The sequence below is a fragment of the Lemur catta genome, chromosome 9 (assembly GCF_020740605.2).
Source record: "Lemur catta isolate mLemCat1 chromosome 9, mLemCat1.pri, whole genome shotgun sequence".
Classification (NCBI taxonomy): domain Eukaryota; kingdom Metazoa; phylum Chordata; class Mammalia; order Primates; family Lemuridae; genus Lemur; species Lemur catta.
The window spans coordinates 59,660,758-59,685,465 of record NC_059136.1 but is presented as its reverse complement, the minus strand read 5'-3'; the positions used below and the strand labels follow the sequence as shown (position 1 = coordinate 59,685,465).

General features: G+C 38.4%; 1 protein-coding gene and 1 pseudogene across 1 annotated transcript in view; both read right to left on the bottom strand.

Annotated features, from left to right (window-relative positions):
- Positions 1–1,313: 1,313 nt before the first annotated feature.
- Positions 1,314–24,708, bottom strand: part of NIPAL2 (NIPA like domain containing 2) — an 84,197-nt gene continuing 60,802 nt past the window's right edge. The window contains exons 6-11 of the mRNA XM_045560708.1: positions 18,825–18,921; positions 12,002–12,137; positions 10,048–10,136; positions 4,826–4,889; positions 3,604–3,698; positions 1,314–2,237 (exon numbers count right to left, since the gene is read on the bottom strand). Of these exons, the coding sequence (XP_045416664.1) occupies positions 2,125–2,237; positions 3,604–3,698; positions 4,826–4,889; positions 10,048–10,136; positions 12,002–12,137; positions 18,825–18,921 (594 nt within the window). The 3' untranslated portion in view covers positions 1,314–2,124. The remainder of the gene's footprint in view (positions 2,238–3,603; positions 3,699–4,825; positions 4,890–10,047; positions 10,137–12,001; positions 12,138–18,824; positions 18,922–24,708) is intronic.
- On the bottom strand, positions 1,371–1,468 carry LOC123645317 (annotated as a pseudogene).

Below are 24,708 nucleotides of genomic sequence, written 5' to 3'. Positions count from 1 at the left end.
CTAAAGGTCCCCAAATCACAATGCTAAGAGAAGGCCCAGCTTGGCTTTAGTTGTTGTCATGTACTACATAATTTTAAAAATCTTACAAGCCAGTACAACTAAAATTACTATTCACCTTGCTTCGGAGCAGCAATATAGAAAGTAAAATTAGGTCAGAATATATTTTATATGTTACCTGGACTTCTAAAGCATTGCTGGATTGCTACAATATGCATAAGTCAATGTCATTTCTCAAAACTTTTAATAGATGCAAATGTTGGCGGCCACTAAAGTAACTGCATTATGATTATGTCTGTGCAAAATTCTTCAGTGCTGAAAACCATGCACTGTAGCTATACGCGTGGTCCCCCTTGAAGCAAAACTCTTCAGTCTATTGTTTTCCCAATCTTTAAAACCAGTTTTAAGAGTTACCAGAAATCTGTTGTTTAAGGCACCAGACACATTTCTTAGCTGAGCTTCCAGTGCCAACATGCGGGACCAACTCAGTAAAACATGCCATAAATCATGTGACTGTTTTATCTGAATGAATGTGACATTTTTCACAATGGCAGGAATTGTTATCAGGAGTTTAGGAGCCAGACGTGGGCTCTGGGTTATTTTTCACACATTGATGATGAATTCGAATCTCTCTCCTTTGCTGCCTATCTGGTCAGAAGTATAGGTTATGACAAAGAATAAAGCCAAAAGACCTGAAGCCATTACGATTACAGTCTCAATAGCTCTGAGTTAACCTACGCAAACACAAGACAGTTGGCTGGACGAATATTGGATGGATACGTCAGAAGTGATCTGAAGTTTTGAAATGTCATTAAGGATAGGGCCTATTATTTGATGTTGGTTACAGTGAAGGCTACCTCTTTTCCTCTCATTTAAATATGAGGTAGATCATAAATAACAGACATTATTGTGGATTCCACCTGCAAATGTATCTTAGTAGATATGTAATTAATTTGCAGCAGAAATGCCATTTGGGGCACAGGAGCACCCGGGCTTCCATTGGCGGCTCAGGTCTGGCCACCTGGCTGTGTTCTCCATGTGCATATTTAAATGGCTGAGATGCAGCTCTCTAACCACTACCTTCCTTTTACCTAGAAGAATTCAAAAAGCTCGAGATAATGACTTAGGGAGGAAATGGTGTGCAGTGAAACACATCACTAAGAATTTAAATATGATTTTTGAGACTTGTGTTGAGAGTTAACACACATAAACTCACTTGATAAATTATAAGATCTATAACAAATAAAGGCATAGGATATGAAGTTTGTCTTCAGTCTCAATTCAAGTATAATAGAATCATACAGCTGAAGAAACCGTCACTATTCTATATTTTTATTAAAAAATAAACATTGGTCTTAATGCTTTTTTCCCCCAAATGCTTCATGAATTTATGTGTCACCCTTGTGCAGGGGCCATGCTAATTTTCTCTGCATGGTTTCAATTTTAGCGTATGTGCTACTGAAGTGAGCACAGTTCTAATTCTTAAATTTTCTCTTTCTTACAGTTAACAAGTCCACCAGCCACGTCTTTTAGTTTTGGTATACACCATCATAGAAATGCCATTTATAAATGTTAAAGAAACCCTTAATTTTCGAAGGAGGGTTTTAATAGCACAAGTTTTCAGAAAAGATGACTTGCTATTTTAATTTAGGACTAGAAAGGTGAGATTTTTATGGGGAGGTTCATAAAAGTTGTCCTAGAAAAAAATGAACTCAAGCCTTTCTTTCGGGAACGAGGCTGCGGGGCTAAAGTGTCTCTTTAAAGCCACGCAACCACAAGGCACGTGGGAGAAGCAGCCTATGTATTCTGTGACCAAATGGCGAATGTACATTTTTGTGCAACATTCCTGCTTGAGCGGCCGGGCTCTAATTAAGATCTAGCCGGTGAAATGATCACTAGGGACAGGTCCAGGCTGTGGGCACACTTCAGATTGCATTCCACGGCAGCATCAGGCTGTCAAAGCTTAGGAAGGCCTGACTGTCCACAGACATTGAGGTGGCGGGGGAAGGACTGAGAGGAACGCTAGCGCATGTCAGCATAAAATAGCTGCTGACACAAATGGAACATGTGCAATTTTTTAAAGAGGTGGTATCGAGTAACAGGCCAACAGCCATCCCTCTCGGCATTTTAAACCTCTTTCTTCTCTCCACTTTGGCTCTTTGTTGAGTCGCTTCCATCAGGCAAAGTTCCATAGGATAAGCTATTTGAGTCTGGTTGTATTTTGTCCAACATTTGTTTCCCTGTGGAGATAATAATCGTAAAAATCTTTTGAGGTCTTATAGAGAAATAAGTCTTAATAATTTCTCTTTAATCTAGGCCACATTTAATCCCCCATTTTTTTTTTAATGTTCTGTGGTCACCCCCTAAACAGAAGAGATAAATGTCACGGAAGCAAAGGCCCACGGAATCACACGTCACTCGCTTGCTATGTGATCGTGCCCTGTCCCCATGAGAGCTGCCTCTCCACCCCGCAGGATCTACATGCTGGGCACGGAAATCAGGTTGGTCGCACGAAGCATTCACTCATCTCTGAACGTTTCTCCCCAGGGTTCTGTCTTCCTTTCCATGTTCAGTTTAATGTATATAACAATATAGAAAAATAGCCTTCAGTAGTGGCTTCTAAAGCTTATACCGAGCCTGTGTATGGGGCTTTGTGAAATGGAAAATGGAGTTAAAAATAATTAAACTTTATTTCCTACCAAAGAAGCTCTCACCACACAAGTCATCTCTCATGCATTCCCTTGCCATGAACACCAATGTTTGCACTGACGCTCCTGGCTGATCAGATGGCTCAAATAGCAAAGAGCACACGGAATTCATTTCAGAGGGCCATGTTCCGCAGTATTGGGATGAGGCTTTACTAGTTTTTGCTGCAGAGGCATGGTGCTAACAGAATGGTGGAGGCAGCTGTGAGAGTATCTGCACACCTGTCTGGAAACTGATAGGTCACCCTGAACGCCCAGGTAAGCTGGAGGCTGCCGGGGGTGAGGTGGGCAAAGGAGGAGGTGAGGACACAGCAGACTGTATCCTCTGTTCTGGACTTCACTCCTGTTGTCTGGATGACTAAGCAAGTCATTTCCCAGTGAGAGTGAAACGGGAAAGATGTTGCATGTTAGCTCAATCTGGATGAGTGTGGTGAGGAGGAGGGGAAGGAGCTACTCATGTCTTGGTGACTGCGATGGATGTCACTCCTGGTACCACTGTGCACAAGCCATCTCAGTCTCCCCGGGAATGATGTCCCTTAGCTGCCTGGCCCTCATCCTTAGATGTTCCTTCAAAGGGTCTCCGAGCGAGGGTCTGTTGTCGGTAGCCATTCCCACTCTTTTCCCTACCCTTTTCCAATTTAAGGAAACCCACAGTGGAAATCCCTCAAATCAAGAAAACATGGTCAGTTCTTTTACATCCCCAGTGTTCTATGCAAAACTGAAACTCAACAAATCATTATTAACATTTACACTTAAAACACCACCTTAGGTTTCATCATTAAATGCACATTTTTTTGAGGGTAAGAATTATGTTTTGTATTAACTTACCACCCAAAATAATACCAACAATTATTAATTTCTGAGTATAAAATTTTCTGTTATAAAGAATGTATATTTTTACCAGGAATATTTCCAAAATCAATATAAGACTGTTGCAGATGTTCCTTTTCTCGATTTCTTGTGACCAAAAACACGCCAAGGAATGACAGAAAACACCTGTGGGAATAATATTAATAAACAACACAAGAACACTGAAACAGCTCATGATATTAAATAACTGAGCTCCATATTCTACATGATGACATAAATTCCATTGGTTTTGTTCAGCTGGTTTCTCATGGTAAGCTGCCTAGAAATTTTCTTAATTGTTGCAGCCAATAATATTTGTACCCAGAACCAACACTTGGGCAGTTTCCAATAAATCTCTGCCCCAGGTTTTTACCATCTGGGGGATAATTCAGGCACAAACCCTTTGGGTAGACACTAGGTCTCATTTTCTATCCACGAATGCCCAGACCCATTACTGTCAGGTAACACAAGTGAAAAAATAATTTATTTTTTAATTTTGTAAGAAATCTAGTTGTCCTTGGCCATAAGAGCAGTCATAGTTTCCAGGCCCCTGAAGTTTGGCCTCGCCCAAGTATTTTATGAAATTGAATTTTCGAGATAGATGGTTTCCTACGCTGAAAATAGTCTAGGTTCAAGTTTGCATAACAATGGTGATGCTGAATATCAAATCAAGAAGCTGCTAAGCTTTAATGGCGTCCACTTGGAGTTGATGGAAACTCTTGTGCATTGGCAATATGCCGTCAAAGTTCTGCTCTCTGTTTGTAAGCAATGCTGGCAGTGATGCCCACCAAATCTCCAAGGAGAGTTCAAGCTACACACTCTGACACAAGAGAGGGATGCTACCAGCTTGATGTCATCAAGTCCAAAGCAAGGGATCTGCTCAGCTTGGTCTTTTATTATATTCTGAATGACCCTAGAGGCACTGTGGTTCTCTAACTGAGATCTAATCTAGGGGTTCCCAAGGGTGAGGTAGGTCTGACAAAGCACAAAAACACTGTGAAGTTACTACAAGGGCCAGTGGATCTATCGTGACTTTGGCTGGAACTGAAAATCTCCAATGTTTCAGAACCCTCAGAGGGGTACCTAAATCACAAAGCCAAAGATGCTGAGCCCTGTGTCGGGTGTTAAGTAAAAAAAATATGTTTCTTTTAGGAGCTCAGGAAGCTGATGTTTCTTATACTATTTCTCAATTTTCTGCACCTCAGGTATAAGGCCAAAAATCCTACATAAAAGTAATAGAATTTCACATATCTACCTCTGAGACATTTACTCACCCAAAAAGATATATAAATACAGTGAGAAAAGCGGCACCAAGGAATTCCTGATAAAATATGATACCTGTAACAGGAATAGAATACAAAATGAATTTTGAGGTAAGAATATTTATAATAGCTATACATTTTTTTTTTTTTTTTTTTGAGACAGAGTCTTACTCTGTCACTTGGGCTGCAGTGCCGTGGCGTCAGCCTAGCTCACAGCAACCTCAGACTCCTGGGCTCAAGCAATCCTCCTGCCTCAGCCTTCCGAGTAGCTGGGACTACAGGCATGCTCCATCACGCCCGGCTAATTTTTTCTACATATATATTTTTAGCTGTCCATATAATTTCTTTCTATTTTTAGTAGAGACTCTTGCTGAAGCTGGTCTCGAACTCCTAAGCTCAAACAATCCGCCCGCCTTGGCCTCCCAGGGTGCTAGGATTACAGGTGTGAGCCACCACACCTGACAGCAATGAACTTCTTTAATACAGGCACACCTTGGCAATACTGTGGGTTTGGTTCCAGACCACTATAATAAAGTGAGTCACACCAATTTTTTTCCGAGTGCATACAAAAGTTACGTTTACACCATACTGTAGTCTATTAAGTGTGCAATAGTATCATGTCTAAAAAATACTGTACATACATTAATTAAAAACATTTTATTGCCAAAAAATGCTAATGAGCACTCGAGCCTGCAGCGAGTCATAATCTTTTTTGCTGGTGGAGGGTCTTGCCTTGATGTTGATGGTGCTGACTGATCAGGGTGGTGGCTGCTGAAGGATGGGGTGGCTGTGGCAATTTCTTAAGATAAGATAATGAAGTTTGCCTCATCAATTGCCTCTTCTTTTCACAAAAGATTTCTTTGTGGCATGCGATGCTGTTTGATAGCATTTTTACCCACAGTAGAACTTCTTTCAAAATTAGTATCAGTCTTCTCAAACCGTGCCACTGCTTTATCAGCTAAGTTTATGGACTATTCTAAATCTTTTGTTGTCATCTCAACACTCTTCACAACATCTTCATCAGGAGTAGATTCTGTCTCAGGAAACTACTTTCTTTACTCATTCATAAAAAGCAACTCCTCATCCATTTAAATTTGATCATGAGATTGCGGCAATTTAGTCACATCTTCAGGTGCCACGTCTAATTCTAGTTCTCTTGCTATTTCCACCACATCTGCAGTTACTTTCTCCATTGAAGTTTTGAACCCCTCAAAGTTATCCTTGAGGGTTGGAATCAACTTATTCCAAACTCCTGTTAATGTGGATATTTTCACATTCTCCCATGAATCATGAATGGTGAATCCTTTCTAGAAGATTTTCAATTTACTTTGCCCAGATCCATCAGAAGAATCACTATGTATGGCAGCTATAGCCTTGTGGAATGTATTTCTTAAATAATAAGACTTGAAAGTCAAAATTACTCCTTGATTCATGGGCTACAGAATGAATGTTACCTGAGCAGACATGAAAACAACACTAATCTCCTTGTATCTCTTCATCAGGGCTCTTGGGTACCCACGGGCATTGTCAATGAGCACTAACCTTTTGAAAGGAATCTTTATTCTGAGCAGTAGGTCTCACCAGTGGGCTTAAAATATTCAGTAACCCATGCTGTAAACAGATGGGCTGTCACCCAGGATTTGTTGTTCCATTTCTAGAGCACAGGCAGAATAGATTTAGCATAATTCTTAAGGGCCCTAGGATCTTCAGAATGGAAAATGAACACTGCTTTCAACTTAAAGCACTAGCTACATTAGCCCCTAACAAGAAAGTCAGCCTGTTCTTTGAAGCTTTGAAGCCAGGCACTGAAATGTACTCTTTGGCTATGAAAGCCCTAGATGGCATATCCTTCCAATAGAAGGCTGTTTTATCTACCTTGAAAACCTGTTTAGTGTAGCCACCTTCATCAATGATCTTAGCTAGATCTTCTGGATAACTTGCTGCAGCTTCTATATTAGCACTTGCTGCTTCACCTTGCACTATTTATTATGTTATAGAGATGGCTTCTTTCCTTTAACCTCATGAACCAACCTCTGCTAGCTTCGAACTCTTCTTCTGTAGCTTCCTCACCTCTTTCAGCCTTCATAGAATTGAAGAGAGTTAGAGCCTTGTTCTGGATTAGGCTTTGGCTTAAGGGAATGTTGTGACTGGTTTGATCTCTCCAGACTGCTAAAACTTTCTCTTATCATTCGTGTATTCACTGGAGTAGTACTTTTAATTTTTTTCAAGATCTTTTCTTTTGCATTCACAACTTAACTAACTGGCACAAGAGACCTAGCTTTCAGCCCATCTCAGCTTTTGACAATCCTTTCTCACAAAGCTTAATCATTTCTAGCTTTCCATTTAAGTTGAGAGTTGTGTGACTCTTCCTTTCCCCTGAATACTTAGAAGCCATTGTAAGGTTATTAATTGGCCAAATTTCAATATTGTCATGCCTCAGGGAATAGGGAGGCCCAAGGAAAGGGAGAGACGTGAGGAAACAGCCGGTTGGTGGAGCAGTCAGAACACACACAACACTTATTGATCAAGTTTGCCATTTTATATGGGCAAGGTTCATGGTGTCCTAGAAGAATTATAATAGTAACATCAAAAAGCACTGATTATAGATCACCATAATAGATATAATAATAATGAAAAATTTGGAATAATGTGAGAATTACCAAAATGACATGAAGCACAAAGTGAGCACATGCTGTTGGAAAATGATGTCGACAGGTTTGCTCAATGTAGGGTTGCTACAAACCTTCTATTTGTAAAAAAACAATGCAAAGAACAATAAAATGAGGCATGCCTCATCAACATACTTTTCCCCAGCATTTTAGTATTTTTGTTGTCATTAGAATGGGTTTCTAGAAGTGGAATTTCTGTTTCCTAGTAGAAACATTTTTTCTTTTAAAAAAATTGTAGTAAAATATACATAACATAAAATTTACCATCTTAACTCTTTTTAGGTGTACAGTTCAGTAGTGTTAAGTACATTCACATTGTTGTGCAACCAATTTCCACAACTTTTTCCATCTTGGAAAACTGAAATTCTATTCCCATTATACAACTCCCCATTTCCCCAGCCACCGTTCTACTTTTTGTCTCATTAAGTTTAACCACTCTAGATATCTCATATAAGTAGAATCATACAATATTTGTCTTTTTGTTCCTGGCTTATTTCACTTAGCATAATGTCCTTAAGGTTCATCCATGTCGTAGCATGTGTCAGAACTTCTTTCATTATCAAGGCCATATAATATTCCGTTGTATGCATATGCCACATTTTGTTCATCCATTCATCTGTCAATGGACATTTGGGTTGCTTCCACCTTTTGGTTATTGAGAATAAGGCTGCTATGAACATGGGTACACAAATATCTTTTTAAGACCCTGCTTTCAATTCTTTTGGCCATATGCCTAGAAGTGGAATTGCTGGATCATATAGTAATTATATTTGTAATATTTTTGAGGAACTGCCACACTGTTTTCCATAATGGCTGTACCATTTTACTTTCCCAACAACAGTGTATAAGGGTTACAGCTCTCCACATCCTTACCACCACTTGTTATTTTCTGTTATTAAGAGCAGCCATTCTTCTGGGTGTGTGGTGATATTCCACTGTGGTTTTGATTTGCAATTCCCTTGTGATTAGTGATGCTGGACATCTTTTCACAAGCTTGGTGTTCATTTGGTGAATCTTCCTTGCAGAAACAACCATTCAAGTCCTTTGCCCACTTTAAAAATCAGGTCGTTTGTTTTTTTGTTGTTGATTTGTAGAATCAAAGAATGCAAACATTTTTAAGGCTCTTGATAAAAACTATAAAACTCAGTTCTAGGAGGCTGGTAACACACTAACCAGCCCAGGAGAGTGTCTGTGATACTGTAGCCTTATCAACTTTGGCTATTGCAATAAAGAGAACAAACAAAAACTTGAAAACTTGACTCATTTAGTAGGTACAATATGGTGTCTCATTTTAACTTTAAGCTTATACTGTTTCATGGAGGCAGAGAGAAGTTAGTTAAGAAGCTTCACTCCATTCCACATGCCGGTGACATCAGGGGAATTGTTATGGCTCCCGGGATGTCCCAGCCTCCCTGACTCACAGTTACTCTGTATGGTGAGTATTAAGACCCGGCCTTGCTGTCCTCCTAGAAAATCTTCTACTCAGGACAACTACATTCTTTACACATCTTTATGCATATTAATATTAACTATTGGGCTGTATGTCGTTCCTCTAACTCTTCTGGCCTTGTTTTGCCTTTCCAGTCCTTCTGGGACACACCAATATGCAGTCTTCTCTCATTTTCTTTTATTAATAAGCATAAAATACTAAAAAAATAGATGTTCTGGGATATAATCTTTTTCTTGAAATATAAGTTTTAATTTTGGGAAAAAGAAAATGCATTAATTACTTTTAAATATTGCCCACTGATAGTCACATTGTTTCCCAAGAAATAAAAAAGATGTGCCAATTAGGAAACAGAAAATTCCTAATTACCTCCAAAATACATAAAGTTTACATTGAGAAATGAACTCCCAAGAGAAGAAGGTGGTAAATACATCAAATAAACCAATGAACTAGGGCATACCAGTACCAAATTTAGAAATGATATACTTGAATCTATTGTATTTTGGTTTGGACCAAGTTACAAATTTATACTTTTTGTTCTAACGCTATCATATCTGTCACATTTTAAAAAATTGTCCATAAAAATAAAAGAACTGCAACAGTAGAAAAATAGAAGCCAGAACAGCAAAGGTTTCTATTCTCATCTGTCAGGACTTCCCTGCAACACTGAGTTCGGTTTTGGATCAAGCTGGTGGGCATATAGGAGGAGTTAATGGAATTGGGGATGTCTGGCCCAGAGAGAAGACTCATGCGGACCTTTGAGTTGCTTTGATGATCAGAAGGGCTGGCAAGGGAAAGACTCAAGCTGAACTAAGATGAGTGTCTTGAATTCACAAGGAAACTAATTTCAGTTCCAATACAAGGAAACACTTTCTAATAATTAGAACTCTCCAAATAGTGAGAGTGGTCCAAAACAGGACTGAGCTGACTCAGGAGGCAGAGAGCACTAAGGAGCATTCATACCTGTCCCAGAGGACGTCATGGAGGAAACTGGGACACAAGGTGGAGGTGAGAGGATACTGACCCTAAAACCTAAGCATCCCTCAATTCTCTCATTTGCTCTGAGAGAAACTTCGTTCATGCTTAGAATCACCTATGTATAGGAAACCAGAACTCACCTGCAATAATGGCACTGGTTGTAAAGAAAATATGGTTAACTGGCACCACCATCGTTGTATTGTAGAGTTTTGTGGCTTGATTCAGGAACCTAGAGCAGAAGGCACTTACTGAAGCTCTGGCTTTAAGAGATACTCAGCAATAAGTTAACAATAACTTCAAGCAATGCATGTTCTTTAGCTACAACTACAAAGGGAAAGGAAGTGCAGTGAAAGGGCATTTCCAATCAGCAGTCATAGCTTATATGCATCTGATGTATGAGATCAGATGTCAGGTTTTATGGTCTGTTTAAACCAACAACAGTAACAATGAAAAGCAATTAATCATATTCCGAGGCCACAGAAGTTTGAGTTGGAAGCGATTCAAGCTGCTGGACCAGTATCACACTAGGACTGATTCATTAGGATAGAACCTAGAATCTGTTAAATATCATATCTGGGGAATAGTATAGCTATCCATTGACATGCCACGTGCCAAGAAAGAAGATGGAGAAGTAAAGGAATGTTTAATGTTTCAAAAACAATGCTCAGTGCTCCAGCTGCAGCACACATGTGGGAGCTCAGCTTCTCACTCTGGCCACCAGCATAAATTCAGGTTCCCACAACTGTGCTGTGCTGCCCTGTCAGGGACTAGATTGTTTTCCAAAGCAGTGAATTGCACTGATACCACCTGGGTACTTTTAAACAAAGGCACTAATGCCTAGGTCTTACTCGAGAGCAACTGAAAAAAAAAATCTTTGTGGGTAGAGCCCAGGAGTGTGTGTGTGTGTGTGTGTGTGTGTGTGTATCTACACATACACATACATGGGTATACATGAATGTATGTATACATGTACACAAACAAACCTCTTCAGGTAATTTTAATGGGCAAACAAGACTGAAAACCACAGTTCTACAGTGTGATAGATGCAATTTATCTTCAGTTGTGTTTGCCTTTCAAATTTATAAAGAATAGTAGAAAGTCACTAAATCCCAGAAGCTATTGTAGCAGTACCAATTAATTCAGAAGAAGAAAGAGAAGAAACAAGATAGCAAGATTCAAGTATAAAAACATTCAGTCTTATAAGGAAATGAAAAACAAAACAGTGACAGAACCTTGGGTTTCTCCGGTAACTCTCCACAGACCTTGTAACAGGGTCTATACTCAGCCCATAACAATTAGACTTGACATAACAATAGCACCTACAGAAGGAACCACTCTGGTTCTGAGTTTGAGCTCTGATTTCCTAGCTGGCACCAGGACGGTGCCTTTGCATAGCGTTTTGGGTTGAACAGAAAACTTTCAGGTCAACTCAAGAGAGCCTAAGCAGGCAAAAGCACAATTCTGGTATGAAATGGAGGGGAAGTGATCGGAGCAGATGGGAGGGGGAGGTGGGAGAGAAGAACAGAAATTAAAAATGTTCCATGTCACCACTACTAGGCCCCAAGAGAAACATAAAACAATCATTCTGCAATCCCATGGGTACAAAGAAAATTCTGGCCAGCGATGCAAAGTTCTGGGGAAAGGATTTCCCTCCAGGCCAAACGTCTGGTTTTGTCCATCTCTGGGCAATTAACAAGCATGAGCTAAGAAATGAGGGTGAAGGGTTCATGTATTTCCTATATTTAGAATGAAATCCTGGATGTGGACCTGCCCCTTTGATTTATTGCTAATGACAACCTGTGCATGATGGATATTAATTACAAGCAGAAGAGCATCAGGAAAGTATCAAAGTGCACTTAGCTGGATTAGGGCCACACTTTAGAACTCACAAGACATGAAGGCAATGCTTAGTAAAACTTAATATTGGATGCAAATGACAAAGCAAGGCATGTTGGCTGAGGATAAGCTGTAGGCCCTTCACCCTTAGAAATCAGTTGTACCTCATTGTAATTATCATCTGAAGCCAAAAAAGATTAATGCTCAGAGAAGCACAGGAATGCTGAAAGCTTAGTGAGTATGCAGAAGCTAACTTACTTGACTTGGAAAACACAAGATGCTATCATGATGATAAACATGATATAGAAGATGGGATAAGTTAGTTGCATTTTATCCGTCACAGAAAAAGTGATCATGCCTGAGACGGCTTTTACTGAAATAACAGTCAATGAGGCTGAAAAAGAAAACAAAAAACACAAATAAAGTACATACTTGAGATAGAATTACAAATAAATACCTTAAGTTTATGTGGTAGAGTAGCAAATATACCAATTATGCTTTACGATGAACACAGTTGTGGGAGGTATAGTGTAGGATGTGACATTAACCAAGCAGTAGCCCTGTGGCTCAAGCTCTGCTGGACTTTAAATTTACTTAAAGCAGCTAAAGGTCTGTTGTGCAACTGGGTGCTTTTTATCTCTGAAGCAAGGTGCTCATTTTGCAGCCCTACTATTGAAAGAATGCTGAGGAGGTCATAATTACTGGTAGGGGGAAAGGCGAAAACAATGGGAGAAGGAGATAAGAAAGGTCAAATTGTCCATGTGACATTAAGGGGACAATGACTATTAAACTATACTGAAAAATTTAAAACAAAACAGATGAGAAGACTGCAGAGTGAAAAGCAACTCACTCCCTGAGTTTGCTAAGTGTTGTACAAAGTCTCCATGCACAAGCCTTTTTGTTAGTAGATGCCTAGAAGTTTCACTAAAAATACTTTTTGACAAAGACAGTAACAGAAAGAAGCACCAGGGCTGAGTACTCATTGCTCAGAGTTAACGGTAAATCTTGGTTTTATATAAGCAATATCTGTTTACTTTCTACGCTAAAGAGGAACCCATCCCTTAGGAGAACAAATTTTCCTTAGGTTCCAAATAACAAGTAAGAAAAAGTAACTTGATAAGTTTATATCACTGTGAAAGCAATGGAGCATTTTCTGGTAACAATCTGTTTCTGTAGGAAGAAGATAATGCTTTCTGTCTTACATCCCTTGAAGTTACTGCTGCAAATAATTCCATAATTTAGCTGAAACCCATAGAAAGCTCAAAAATAATTTTTACATGAAATCAAATAAATCAAAAGCAACGTGATGGAGAAATACTGTCTTTGTTGCCATTGATCTACCTGGTCATAATATATCTGAGCTTTATTCCTTTTAGCTTTTGAAAAGGTACTTTGTATATGTGTAAATATTTCAAAGAATATGTTTAAAATAGCAGGTGATGGCCAACCAGGAAGAGCCTCGCATAATTACCTTTTCCAAAAACTGAAAATGTACTTTAACTTAAAGGGTACTAAGGCACACTTCCAAATTAGGCATTTTCTTTCAGTTAAAAGTTGTTAATTAACTGAGACGACCAGATGATAAATTCTAAAAACAAACCCCTCATCTGAACAGAGAGGCCCTTAAAATTAGGCCCCTCTCCATCTTAAAATATCCTTTGACTTGATCCTTTTACATATTTTGTAACGATTATGACAATAGTCATATCTTAGCTAATCTAGAAATTTTAAATATCTGTAGAGATCTGTGTGTCACTTGATGATTTAAGTTTGTAGGTTAGCTCTTGAGGGACCTTAATTTCCTCCTAAAGACTGTGTGAAATTAGAGCACAATGTGGTTATGGTCTTGTGGTCTGAACAGCCAGGTTTCCCAAAGGGATAATTAACAGAGAAGAAGTTGATCATACCATTCCATTAGCCTCGGAAACTTGGGATTGCAAAGGACCTTAAAGGTCATCTGATTTAACCACCATCTGATCTTAAATTACACTTAAATACAAAACTAGAATTTGTTATTAAAGTGCTAAACAATATCTATAGTTAATCATTATGTTTTTAAAGCATGCACAGTTGTCAACTGATTAATCACTATTTATTGTAACTCTGCAAGTTTATTTCTAGGGTGGTGTCAAGCACTTGTAAGTTTTGTTTGGGAGGGGAGGTTGCTAAGGACAGGTCGAAATACAAAATTGTAAGTCAGTATCATTTTAATGTTGCACACATAAAAATAGAAAGTACTTATGTATGTAAAAAAAAAGGCTAGAAGAAACTACATCAGGATATTGTCAATGGTTATCTCTAATACTGGGATTATCAATAAACTTTAAATTCATTTTTAAAAATCTATAAAAGTATACCTGTCCATTTAAAAAAGTTTGGAAAATGTAGAAAAGCCTGGAAAGGAAAATTTAAATTACCTGTAATCTCCACACTCACTCCCAAATCATTTTTAACTTTTGGGCACATCATTATTTTTCTATCTATAAGTATGAATAAATCACAATGTGTAAATCATATAGTATTTACTACTTAGGAGCTTATTTTCCAAGTATACACTACTTAGGAACCTATTTAAGTATTTTCTTTGCCATTGAGTATTGCTCTAAAGTGTGATTGATATTGGCTATAAAGAATGCCTTTGTAGCATGTCCAGTTTATTTTGGCAATGCCCTATTTCTGGATATTTAGATCGTATTCATTTTTTTTTTTTTACTTTTAAAAATTAGGCTGTGAAGAATATTCTTGAACATAAATCTTTGTATGTCACTGCCTACTTCCTTAGGAAAACCAACTAAAGGGGAATTATTATGTCGACAGCCACTGTGACAGCTTCTGAAATATACCGGCCAACTGCCTTCCAGAGAGTATCAGTCACCCTCTGTCCTACTGTGCTATAGTGCTCAGTTATATGCATTTTTATATTTTTCTTTGTATCTTTCTCTATTTTATTAATTACCAACAATAAATCGATATTACTTTCATCATTATAACAACACCAGTTTTCCCAAACAGGTGCTGGTTTTCTGAAGTTTGGTCCTCTCAGTTTATTCATAGTTCCTCATCAATAGCTCCTTCCAAAACTTTCCTAGATTGACTTCGATGTCTCCTTATTAGGACCATAAATATTTTATTTATTAATTTGGCTTTGGCAACCAGAGTGTGATAGGATAGGGAATGACTTCCCGGTTTTCCTGCTTCCTGCTCAGCTGAAAGGACCACACTAGGAGCTTTGGATTCCTTTAAGACAGATCACAGCCACAGGCAAAGGGAACCCCTCACCAGAAGCCAGACTTCTTTCTGCCTGATGCCTTCACTCTCTATTCCTTTTTTTAGCTCTACATTGTATCTATCCCACAAGCAATATCATGACAACAATGAAGCAAAGAAAAAATTCACCTACTCGCTTTACCACCTCTCGTTCATTTCCAGTGTTCGCCCCATGTGTGCTTTTAATCACAATGAAGGTAGATACAATGTTCTGTGCTACTTTTCCCAGTATATATATAAAACTATCAATATTTTTCAAAGCTGCTACACGATTTTCATGATCTTTTTGGGGGGGGAAATCATTAATGATCATTGTAAAATACTGAAAGAGCAAGATGAGCACACAGTGAAGAGTGGGCATCTTTTTTTCTCATTTCTTACTCTAATGAGAACACTTCTAGTATTTCACCATCAAGTTCTTTGTTAGGAATGAATCTTAAACTTTAACATGGCTTTTCAACATCTATTGAGATCACTACACAATTTCCATTTTAAAGCATTTTTCCAGCTTTATTGGGGTATCTTTGAAATATAAAATTATATAAATTTAAGGTATACAATGTGATGACTTGATATTTGTATATATTGTAAAATGATTAGCACAATCATGTTGGTTAACACATCTTTTACCTCACACAGTTATCATTTTTTTTGTGTGTGGTGAGAATATATGATATCGACTCTCAGCAAATTTCAAATATACAATACAGTATTGTTAAATGTCGTCACCACACTGTACATTAGATCCTCAGAACTGATTCATCTCGTAACTGAAAGTTTGTATCATTTGACCAATATCTGAATATTTCCTTTTTAACTCATTAACATGATGAAGTATATTAATGGATTTTTTTAAAGAACCCTCCTTTCATTCCCATAATTAACTAATTAGTTAATTAACTCAAATGTTTATTGTTTGCTCACTATGTTCAGTTCTAAGTAAATATATACACTGTACATAAGAGACATAGTCTGTGTTCTCATGGAACTAATCTGGCAAGGAAGATAAGCTCATAACAACATATAAACATCTAAGTAGAATATGTAAGTACAAATTGTTACGAGTGTTACAAAGAAAAAGAATCAGTTTTATTAAGACCACTTGGTTGTTGAGTATGATTTGCTCTGGATTTTATTTGCTAATATTTTATTTGGGATTTTTGCATCAGTATTTAGAGTGAAATTAATTCATAGTGTTTTTCATTTGTTCTATCTTTTTCAGATTTGGGATCAGTATTATCTGATTATGTTTTTTAAAAAAGCAAAAACTTTCTTCTTATGTCCTCAAATAGTTCTAACAACATCAGAATAATCTATTCCTTAAGGGTTTGAAGACATTACATTTGGAACTGTCTAGGCCTGGTTCTTTTTTAGGATGTAGCTTTTAACATAAACGCCTTCATTTCCTCCATAGTTATTTCCTTTAAAAATAAGCAATTTATTCAAGTTTTCAGACATACGTGTGTTTATATATGCATATTTATCAATCAATCTATATCTCATTTCTTTTTGGAAATGAGTGGTATTTGTGATTTTTCTTTTGCTTCTTTTTCTGATGAGGAGAAGTTGTATTTTATCAGTTTCTTTTTAAGAATTGATTCTTGGGTTTAGTTATCAATCCATTACTTTTCTATTTTCTATTTCATTAAATTTTGCCTTTATCATTAAATGCTTTCTGCTTTCCCTTAGCTTGATTTCAGTTTTTTTTCTAATTTCTTGAGTTGAGTGCTTAATTGACTTACATTTGAAACAATTAATCTTCTCTGAATATAGCATTAGTCATAAACTCCAGGTTTCAATATTAAGTGTTTTGATAATAATTTAAAACTATATGCTGCAATGAAATCTTGGTTTCTATTTGACCCAGCTGCAGTTTAAGACTATTGTTAACATTCCCTGGTGGTAGAGATTTATTGGTTTTTATTTTTGTTATTATTTTTCTGTTTTTATTTCACTGTGCTCTGAGAATGTTGTCTGTCCTATTTCAACTTCCTGGAATTTATCAAGAACTTTTTTACGGCCAATTATGTGATCTAGTTTTGTAAATGTTACACAGGCACTTGAAAGAAAGTTTATTCTTTTTTTTTAGGGTTTAGAGTTCAATATTAGAGGTACTAGTTCAAAATTAAGTATTCAGCTCTTCTGTCTTTACATATTTTTCTGCCTACTTACCTTCCAGGAGCTGAGAGAAGTCTTACTTCTCTTATATTTTTGTTAATGTAGTTTTGCATTTTTCTGCAGGTTTTATAGCATGTATTAGATGTGATATTCTTTTGGACTGTGATCTTTTTATCAGAATAAATTACCCCCTTTTGTCTCATTTAATGCCTTGTGCCTTGACTTTAATTTCATAGTATCATGACCCCCTGCTTTCATTTATTTTCAATTTGAGTTACCTTGTTTTGGATAAAACTTACATAATCGCCAAAACAATCACAACCCACAAGGGCCAGAAAGGGTGTTGGCCCCACCGCCACTGGAAGAGGGTCCTAGAGACCCCTTGTGTTAGTATTTATTGTGGCAGGGTTGGACTTGGGAGGAAAAGACATCAGGGAAGGAGGCCCTAAGGAGGCTTGGGTGGCAGCTATTTTCATAACTATTACAGCTGTACTAGGGCCAATTGGCTGAATCCAGTTTCAGAATTGTTTTTCAAAATCAATCTGGAAGTTTCCCTAAAGTCCAATTTGAGAATCTTATGATCATAACTAATATGTACGATATTAATTCTGTTGTCTTACATTCCTATTTAAAGTTTCCTTCGTTTTCGTTATTTTCCTATATAATGTACATTTTTTGCCTTAGTTGTTTCCTTTTGTTCTTCCTATCTGATAATTTGGAAAGAAACAAATATAAAGTTTCCTTTCTGTTCTCTTGATCAACAGCATACCTGGATATGGGGAAGAGTACATGTGTTTCAGTAAGTAACTATCGCAAGTACAAATCTTCCAATACAGAGAAGAGAACTAGTTGATGAGATAGGAAGATGAAAACCCAGCACCTCATTAACATGGGGCTGCAGGCTGCTCCAGTGGTGGAAGTACAACCTACCAAGTCATAGCAAACGACACATGACATGTGGGTCATCCTACTGGCACAGAAGAGGGAAAGGAAGAATGACAAATAAATTCTTAAAAAGGGAATTTCCCAAATGACTGGTGAGATCTTCTGGTGTTGCCATGTATATGAGTGTGCATGTGAGAGAGAGAGAGAAAGACAGAGACAGAGACAGAAAAGGAGAGGGGATGGAGGATACATTAAAATGTATATATTTTATATATTTTATCTAAGCATCAGTTTTCAAATCTTACAAGGTGCCTGTGGGGGAAAAAAGCAAATGGGCTGGTAAACAATGAATGAAAGAAATGTAGTATTTAAGAAAATCATACTGCTTATGTTTATGTTTCCTATTAGACATATTTTAAAGTTTTTTTTTTTTTAAATATAAGCAGTATAGATTTGGCTAACCAATTGCTGACACAAGAATTTCAATTGGCTTCATTAGTTTGTTCTTCTTTTAATGTTTTTCAATTATTTACTAAGAAAAAAGTAGCCTCAAATTGTCAGTGAGCAAATAGAATTACCAAGAAACAAAAATCCTTAAATATATCTTTAAAAGAGTCAAATATGTATCAATTAGAGTAATGGACATGAAATGCATAATTTCTATGATTTAGACTCGATTTCTTTCTATAAATCAGAGTTGACAAATATAAAAAATGAGAAAGGAATAGAATGCTCAAGTATTTTACTTCAAGTCTTATTTATGACTTAGCACAGCTCGATTAGAGAATAAGAAAACAAAATATGCCTTTACCTAGAAGCGCCACCATGGTTAGCAGAATCACTATGTGCTTCATTCCTTTTCTTTTATAGCAGTATAGAAGACTGCAGAAAATTAATATTTCTAAAATCTAGAAATGAAAAAGATGGGAAAGGGTAAGTTATTCTACACAAAGTCTTCAAAATGGCACACTTCTCTTTTTGACTTTGCAGTGGAGCTAGCATTAAGGTTGAGAGTGACTGAGGTTCCTAAGGACGATTATAAATATATAAGAACACGGTAAGGCTCCTCAGCCATCCAGACCCAGAGCTCTCACACCACCCATCCGCCAGTGATGCCAAATCTAGATCTCCACTCCTGACCTCCCTGGGACTCTGGTCTCATTTATCCAACTACCTATGAGACATTCCATGTGCATGTTTAATAGACATACCACACTCATATGGGCACACGCTTGATTCCCTCCCTTCCCAACTTGTTCCTCCTGGGGCCTTTGTCCCTCAGGAAGTGGCATCACCAGACACTGTTGCACAAGCCAAAACTCCTCCCACTTTCTCACTCCCCACCATCCCGTCTCTGGACCACTGCATTAGCTTCTAACTCATCTCTGATTGCACTCTTGCCTCTCTATGGCCTAGCCATTCAGCAGCCAGAGGAATTATTTAAAAACACAACTTGGATAATGAAATATCGCATTGCATTCATAGAGAAGAACATACATGACATACATCTAAGGTATTTAGAGTGATATGACAAGCACTCCTGTGCCGCTGCGCTCCCCTCCTCCACCTCCCCAGGAACCACTATGCTGAATTGTGTGTTTAGCATTTGCTTTCTTTATAGTTCATCACATCTTTATGCATCTCCAAACAACACCCTGCTTATTTTTCCATATGTTTGGACTTAGATGAGTGGAATCATACTTGCTTTCACTTGCTTGCCTTTTTCACTGTGCATTATGTTTATGAAATTCATGCAGGATGATACATGTAGTAAAAATATAAATTAGATCCAGTCATTCCTTTGCTAAACCCTCCTATGATTTCCTATCACATTTAGAGTAAAATCCAAACTCCCTCCTGGATTACAAAGCCCCAGAAGACTTCTGAGATCTCATTTTGTACCCCTTGCTCCTGAATGGTCCACCCTGAGCCAGCCACAGTGGCCTGTTGTTTTTTTTTTTTTTTTAATTTTAATTCTTTTTTTTTCTTTCAGTTTTTTGCAATTCTCAGACTGCTCCCGCCTTCGGGCCTCTGCCCTGTGTGCTCTGTCTGCAGTGCTCTCCCACTGCTCTCTGCATGATGGCTCCTCCCAGCCACTCAGCTCTCAGCTCAAATGCCACCTCTCTTCGAGTTCTTCTGTGACTCCTCCGGTCTGACAGAGCCACCCGCTCATCCTGCCACAGCCCCAGTGTCAGGTCGCTACGGAGCATTTGGCCGCCATCTGGTGTGTTTCTTGTTCCTATGTTTATGTGTTTCCTGTCTGTCTCCCCTAATGCAATGCCAGCTCCAGAGCAGGGGCCTTGCCCACTCTGTGTGCCTGGTACACAGTTGGTTGCTCAGTAAGTACTGATGGAATTGATGACAAATCACAGCTCAAATTTATTATGGACAACTTGCCAAAAGCAAACAAACAAACAACAAACCTAATGTCTAAAACTGAGTGTTCAATAAATATTCATTGATTGACTCTCTGAAATTTTCCTACCCTTATGAAAACTGGAGTGTAATTTTGAGTTCTTAGTTTTATTTTTAACATGTTTTTTGCAGTGCTTAAGATAACCTTAAGCCAAGCTATTAATTTTTTTTTCATAAGAGGTGGCATCCCTGGCCTGAAATCATAAATATGAATGTTTACTTTTCTGACAGTAGACAGGTAAAAGCACCACCACTAATATTTTTCTTCAAAATTGCTGGAGTTAGTGACTTTATTATTTCCAAGATTGCATTCTACTTACAGGGCCATCTCTAAATCAACTTAAATCCTGTTTCTATTCAAGGTGTGGCTTGTTGATTTGTTTTTTTCCTTTAATCCTCTATGGGCATGGGGAGTAGCAGTAGCAGGCCCATATCTTTCTCATTTAAAAACCTTTTAGGAAAAACCTTAATATGGAAGATCAAATCATCCCTTACTCTTTTCTTCTCCTGGTAAATTAAACCAATTATTTTAATTTTTCCTTTTAGGGCTTATTTTCCAGGCCTTTAACTGAGTTGTGCTACAAAAGCTATTAAACTCCTCTCCCTTTGCCTTCCCTGAAGCTGCCATCAAAACACTGGGTGTCCCAATCTCTGTGCAACTCAGCAATCATTAACAGAAATATCCCTTTAGGCTTTGTCTTAACCACAGGCTTAATTACCACCCCCCTCCCCCCCAGACAATGAAAACAACTCACAGTGGTGTTCAGGACCACTGTATTTGTTGCTGCAGAAAAGAAAGCTCTTCCTCCACCAACCACAGAAGGTGTTAGCTAAATCTATTAGCATGCTGATTATTCAATTTTTAGAGGAGGATGAGGGTAGTCGTTATCAGTTCTAAAATCCATGTTGGACTTTTTTAGCAAATTCCATCTCTGTGGCTTCAGATAAATAAAACATGAGTTCCCATTAACCCAGAATGACAACAGTTGCCTTGGGTTCTGTCTTGTAGCAAGAGGTCACACAGTTCCCAGGAATAAAATTTTCAAGCGTTATGAATTAATGTTAATTTTTTTCTAACAACATTTTTTTCCTCTCTGAAAACATCAGTATTCAAGAAGCTGCGATTTGTGCTGGTTGCTACGCCCCAGAGGAGGCTGTTGCGTGCCCACCACACACTGCACCGTCCTCAGGGCTTTTCTTATACTAATTCACTGAATCCTCACAACCTCCTTAGGAGGTAGACGCTATCTTCATTTGACAGGTCAAAAAACGGAGGCTCAGGGGGGTTAAATGATGCAGCCGGGTGGGCAGAATAACGGCCCCCAGGAGGGGGCCGTGTCCTAATGGAGGCTGAGAACATATCACCTTACACGGAAGAGGGGCTTTGCAAATGTGGTTAAGGCTATGGACCCCAGCCGGTAGATTATCCTAGATTATCTAAGTGGGCCCAACAAAATCACATGAGACCTTAGCAGCAGGGAAGCTTCCCAGCTGCAGTCACAGGGAGAGGCGATGGAGACAGACCCAAGCCAAGGAAAGCTGTTGACCTCTAAAAGCTGGAAAAGGGAAGGAAACAGATTCTCCCCTGGAGGCTCTAGCAAGGAACTCAGCCCTGCCAACACCTTGACTGCAGTCCAGTGCAGCCCGTGTTGGACTTTTGACCTACGAAACTGTAAGATGATAACTTCATGTTGTTTTCGGCCACTAAGTTTGTGACAATTTGTTATGGAAGTAATAGAAAACTAATCCAGGTGTTGGTACCTGAAGTCCATCCAGAGGCACGGAATCTTCGGGATGAGTTTTCTGAATTGATGTAGGATTTTCTGGATTGGCTCCCTAATCTAATCAGATATGAAGGCACTAATCACCCTGTTTTCAGTGGTCAAAAGGGCATTGGCAGTCCATGTGGCAAAAGAATGGACAAAATTTTACCACCCGATGCCCCACTTCTGGTACCAAAATCTGAGCTGAAATTTATCTCACCTTCTCTCATCAAGTTCTGTCTTGGAAGAATAGTCTTTGATATCACTTCTTTGTCCAAAAGAAATGAGCTCTGTACAAGTTCTCTCTAAGGCCAGGTTTGGACAAAGACTTGATCCTTGGTAGTTGGCTTTATTAATTCTGCATAGAGACGCGTTTAGTGGAGTGTTGTGGAATGTGCACCCCGGAGGTGGACAGCCTGGTTTTGAATTCTGGCTCTGCCACTTAGTATTGATGTGACCTTGGACAAATTACTGGACACCCCTATGCCTCAGCTTCCCCATCTGTCAGATGCAGAGGATAACAGTGCCGGACATGGTGAGGGAGGGACATGGGGCAGGTAAAGGACAGATGCAGTCCGAGCTAAGCACAGGGCTGAGCCCTCTCAGTGAGCTCCTGCTACCACCGTAGAAGTGGCCCGCAGTGCAGACACACAAGTACTATTTGCATTTAGACAATAAAGCAAATGAGCATCGTGCCATAGATACTGATGTCATATAAAAACATCCAGTTTTCTCCCTTCAGGTTTTTAACACCTGATGCTGGGTTTGGACGCAGCTTTGCCAGAAAGGCTGACTTAATAATCAGCTTTGGGGTATAGAATTACACCAAACGACAGGCTTGGCCCCTGCCTCTGCTGATTTAATTTTTTGTCTGGCAGAGAGAAAATGAGCACTGTGCAGATTATTTTGTGAAGGATTTTATGTTCGCAACAGAGGTTTCAATTTGAATACTCTTTTGGAATATCTGGGTGGGCAAAACGGCCATGATCAAGCCTGCCAAAGAACATGAAGTAATTGGGGCTTAGGGCTACATTTCCTAACGTGGGTTCTGCAGATGTGTTCTTAGGTATTACTCACAGTTGGTTCTTCCCAGAACAGGGCCTGATGGTCAAATAAGCCCGGGGCATGCAGGATGTCTCTTTCTTAAAGGACATCTAGTTTTTAACATGCTAACAGAGGGGGTCGTGTTTTGCAGCATCTCTCCAAGCTAGTTTGACCTTGAAAACCCCACTCATTTTTGCTTTTTGGCAAGCGTGGGGGCTGGGGGAGTACCCATCTCTGGCAGACAGGCTGGGAAAGGCTGTTTTAGTGGGCGAGTAAAGGGCACTTCATTCTTCTCTGGCTAGTGGACACTGGGCTTCTCAAATGGCTTTCCTACAAAAAAGAGTACCAGGTCAGAGGAAAAGCACCTGGGCCTTATCTCTGCGAGGGTTCCACTTAATGTAAGTCTTGAAGGTAAAACAGACGTCCACCTGGATCAGGCAGACACGTGACACAAGGGGACAACATCAGCCAGTCCGTGATGCAATTTTACAATCCCCTTTTTGAACGATATACAACTTATTCAGACTTTTAAATATTTTTATTCATTTTATAAATTATATTTGATCAGTCCTGAAAGCCAATTCAGGCGCTGTCATTTATTCCTGGTGGGATACATAATCTGATGCATGATATGTTAAAGAATAGTCTTAATTACTGTAATTATGATCTCTGCAGTCAGTCATAATAGAAAAAGCACAGAATCTGCCACATCTGAGTAAATGTTAATTACTTAGATGTTTAATAGATTCAAACCAAACTTCAGCTCATGATCTTAGTATACAAGTGATTACTTTTAGTCTTTAGAGATGCAACTATACAATTGTTTTAATTCCAAACTAATGTAATATAGATTTATTCCTGTTAGAGTCTAACACCAATGGCATTATTCAAATGTGACTTTATTAAAGGTTTATTTTATGCTATCTTATAAATACCTGGAATTATTTACATTTTTCTCCGTGGCATTTACTGTCAAGTATACTTTCATTATCTTCCTATGATTTCATAGAAATATGGATCTTTCCCATGACTGTAAAATTCTTGCTATAGGAATTCCTTTTTATAAGTTGGGTGTCCAATCACCACTGAATGGATAAGTGAATAAATGAACGAATGAATTTATTTTAAGCATTAACTTTGGAAAATGACAAAATGTAATGAATTTCATAGTACTTTCTGTGGAAATATACAGTTTAATAAAAAGTGGTTTTGATCTTTCCAAATGTTTTCTCTCGTGTTAAAACAATACAAGATACATCATCATTAAACAATGCTGTTTATTCCAGGAAATAAGTCTTGATGCATCTTTAATCTCCAAAGGATTCAACTCAGGCTATTAATTTTCTGGTCTTGGGCTATGTGACCCTTTTCTTACTGGATGAAGAATTTGTTTTGCCTTTAGGCAAAGAGTAATAATGTGTTGGTAGGACTTCAAGTCTGGACTATCATGAAATATTCAACAAGTATAAAGAA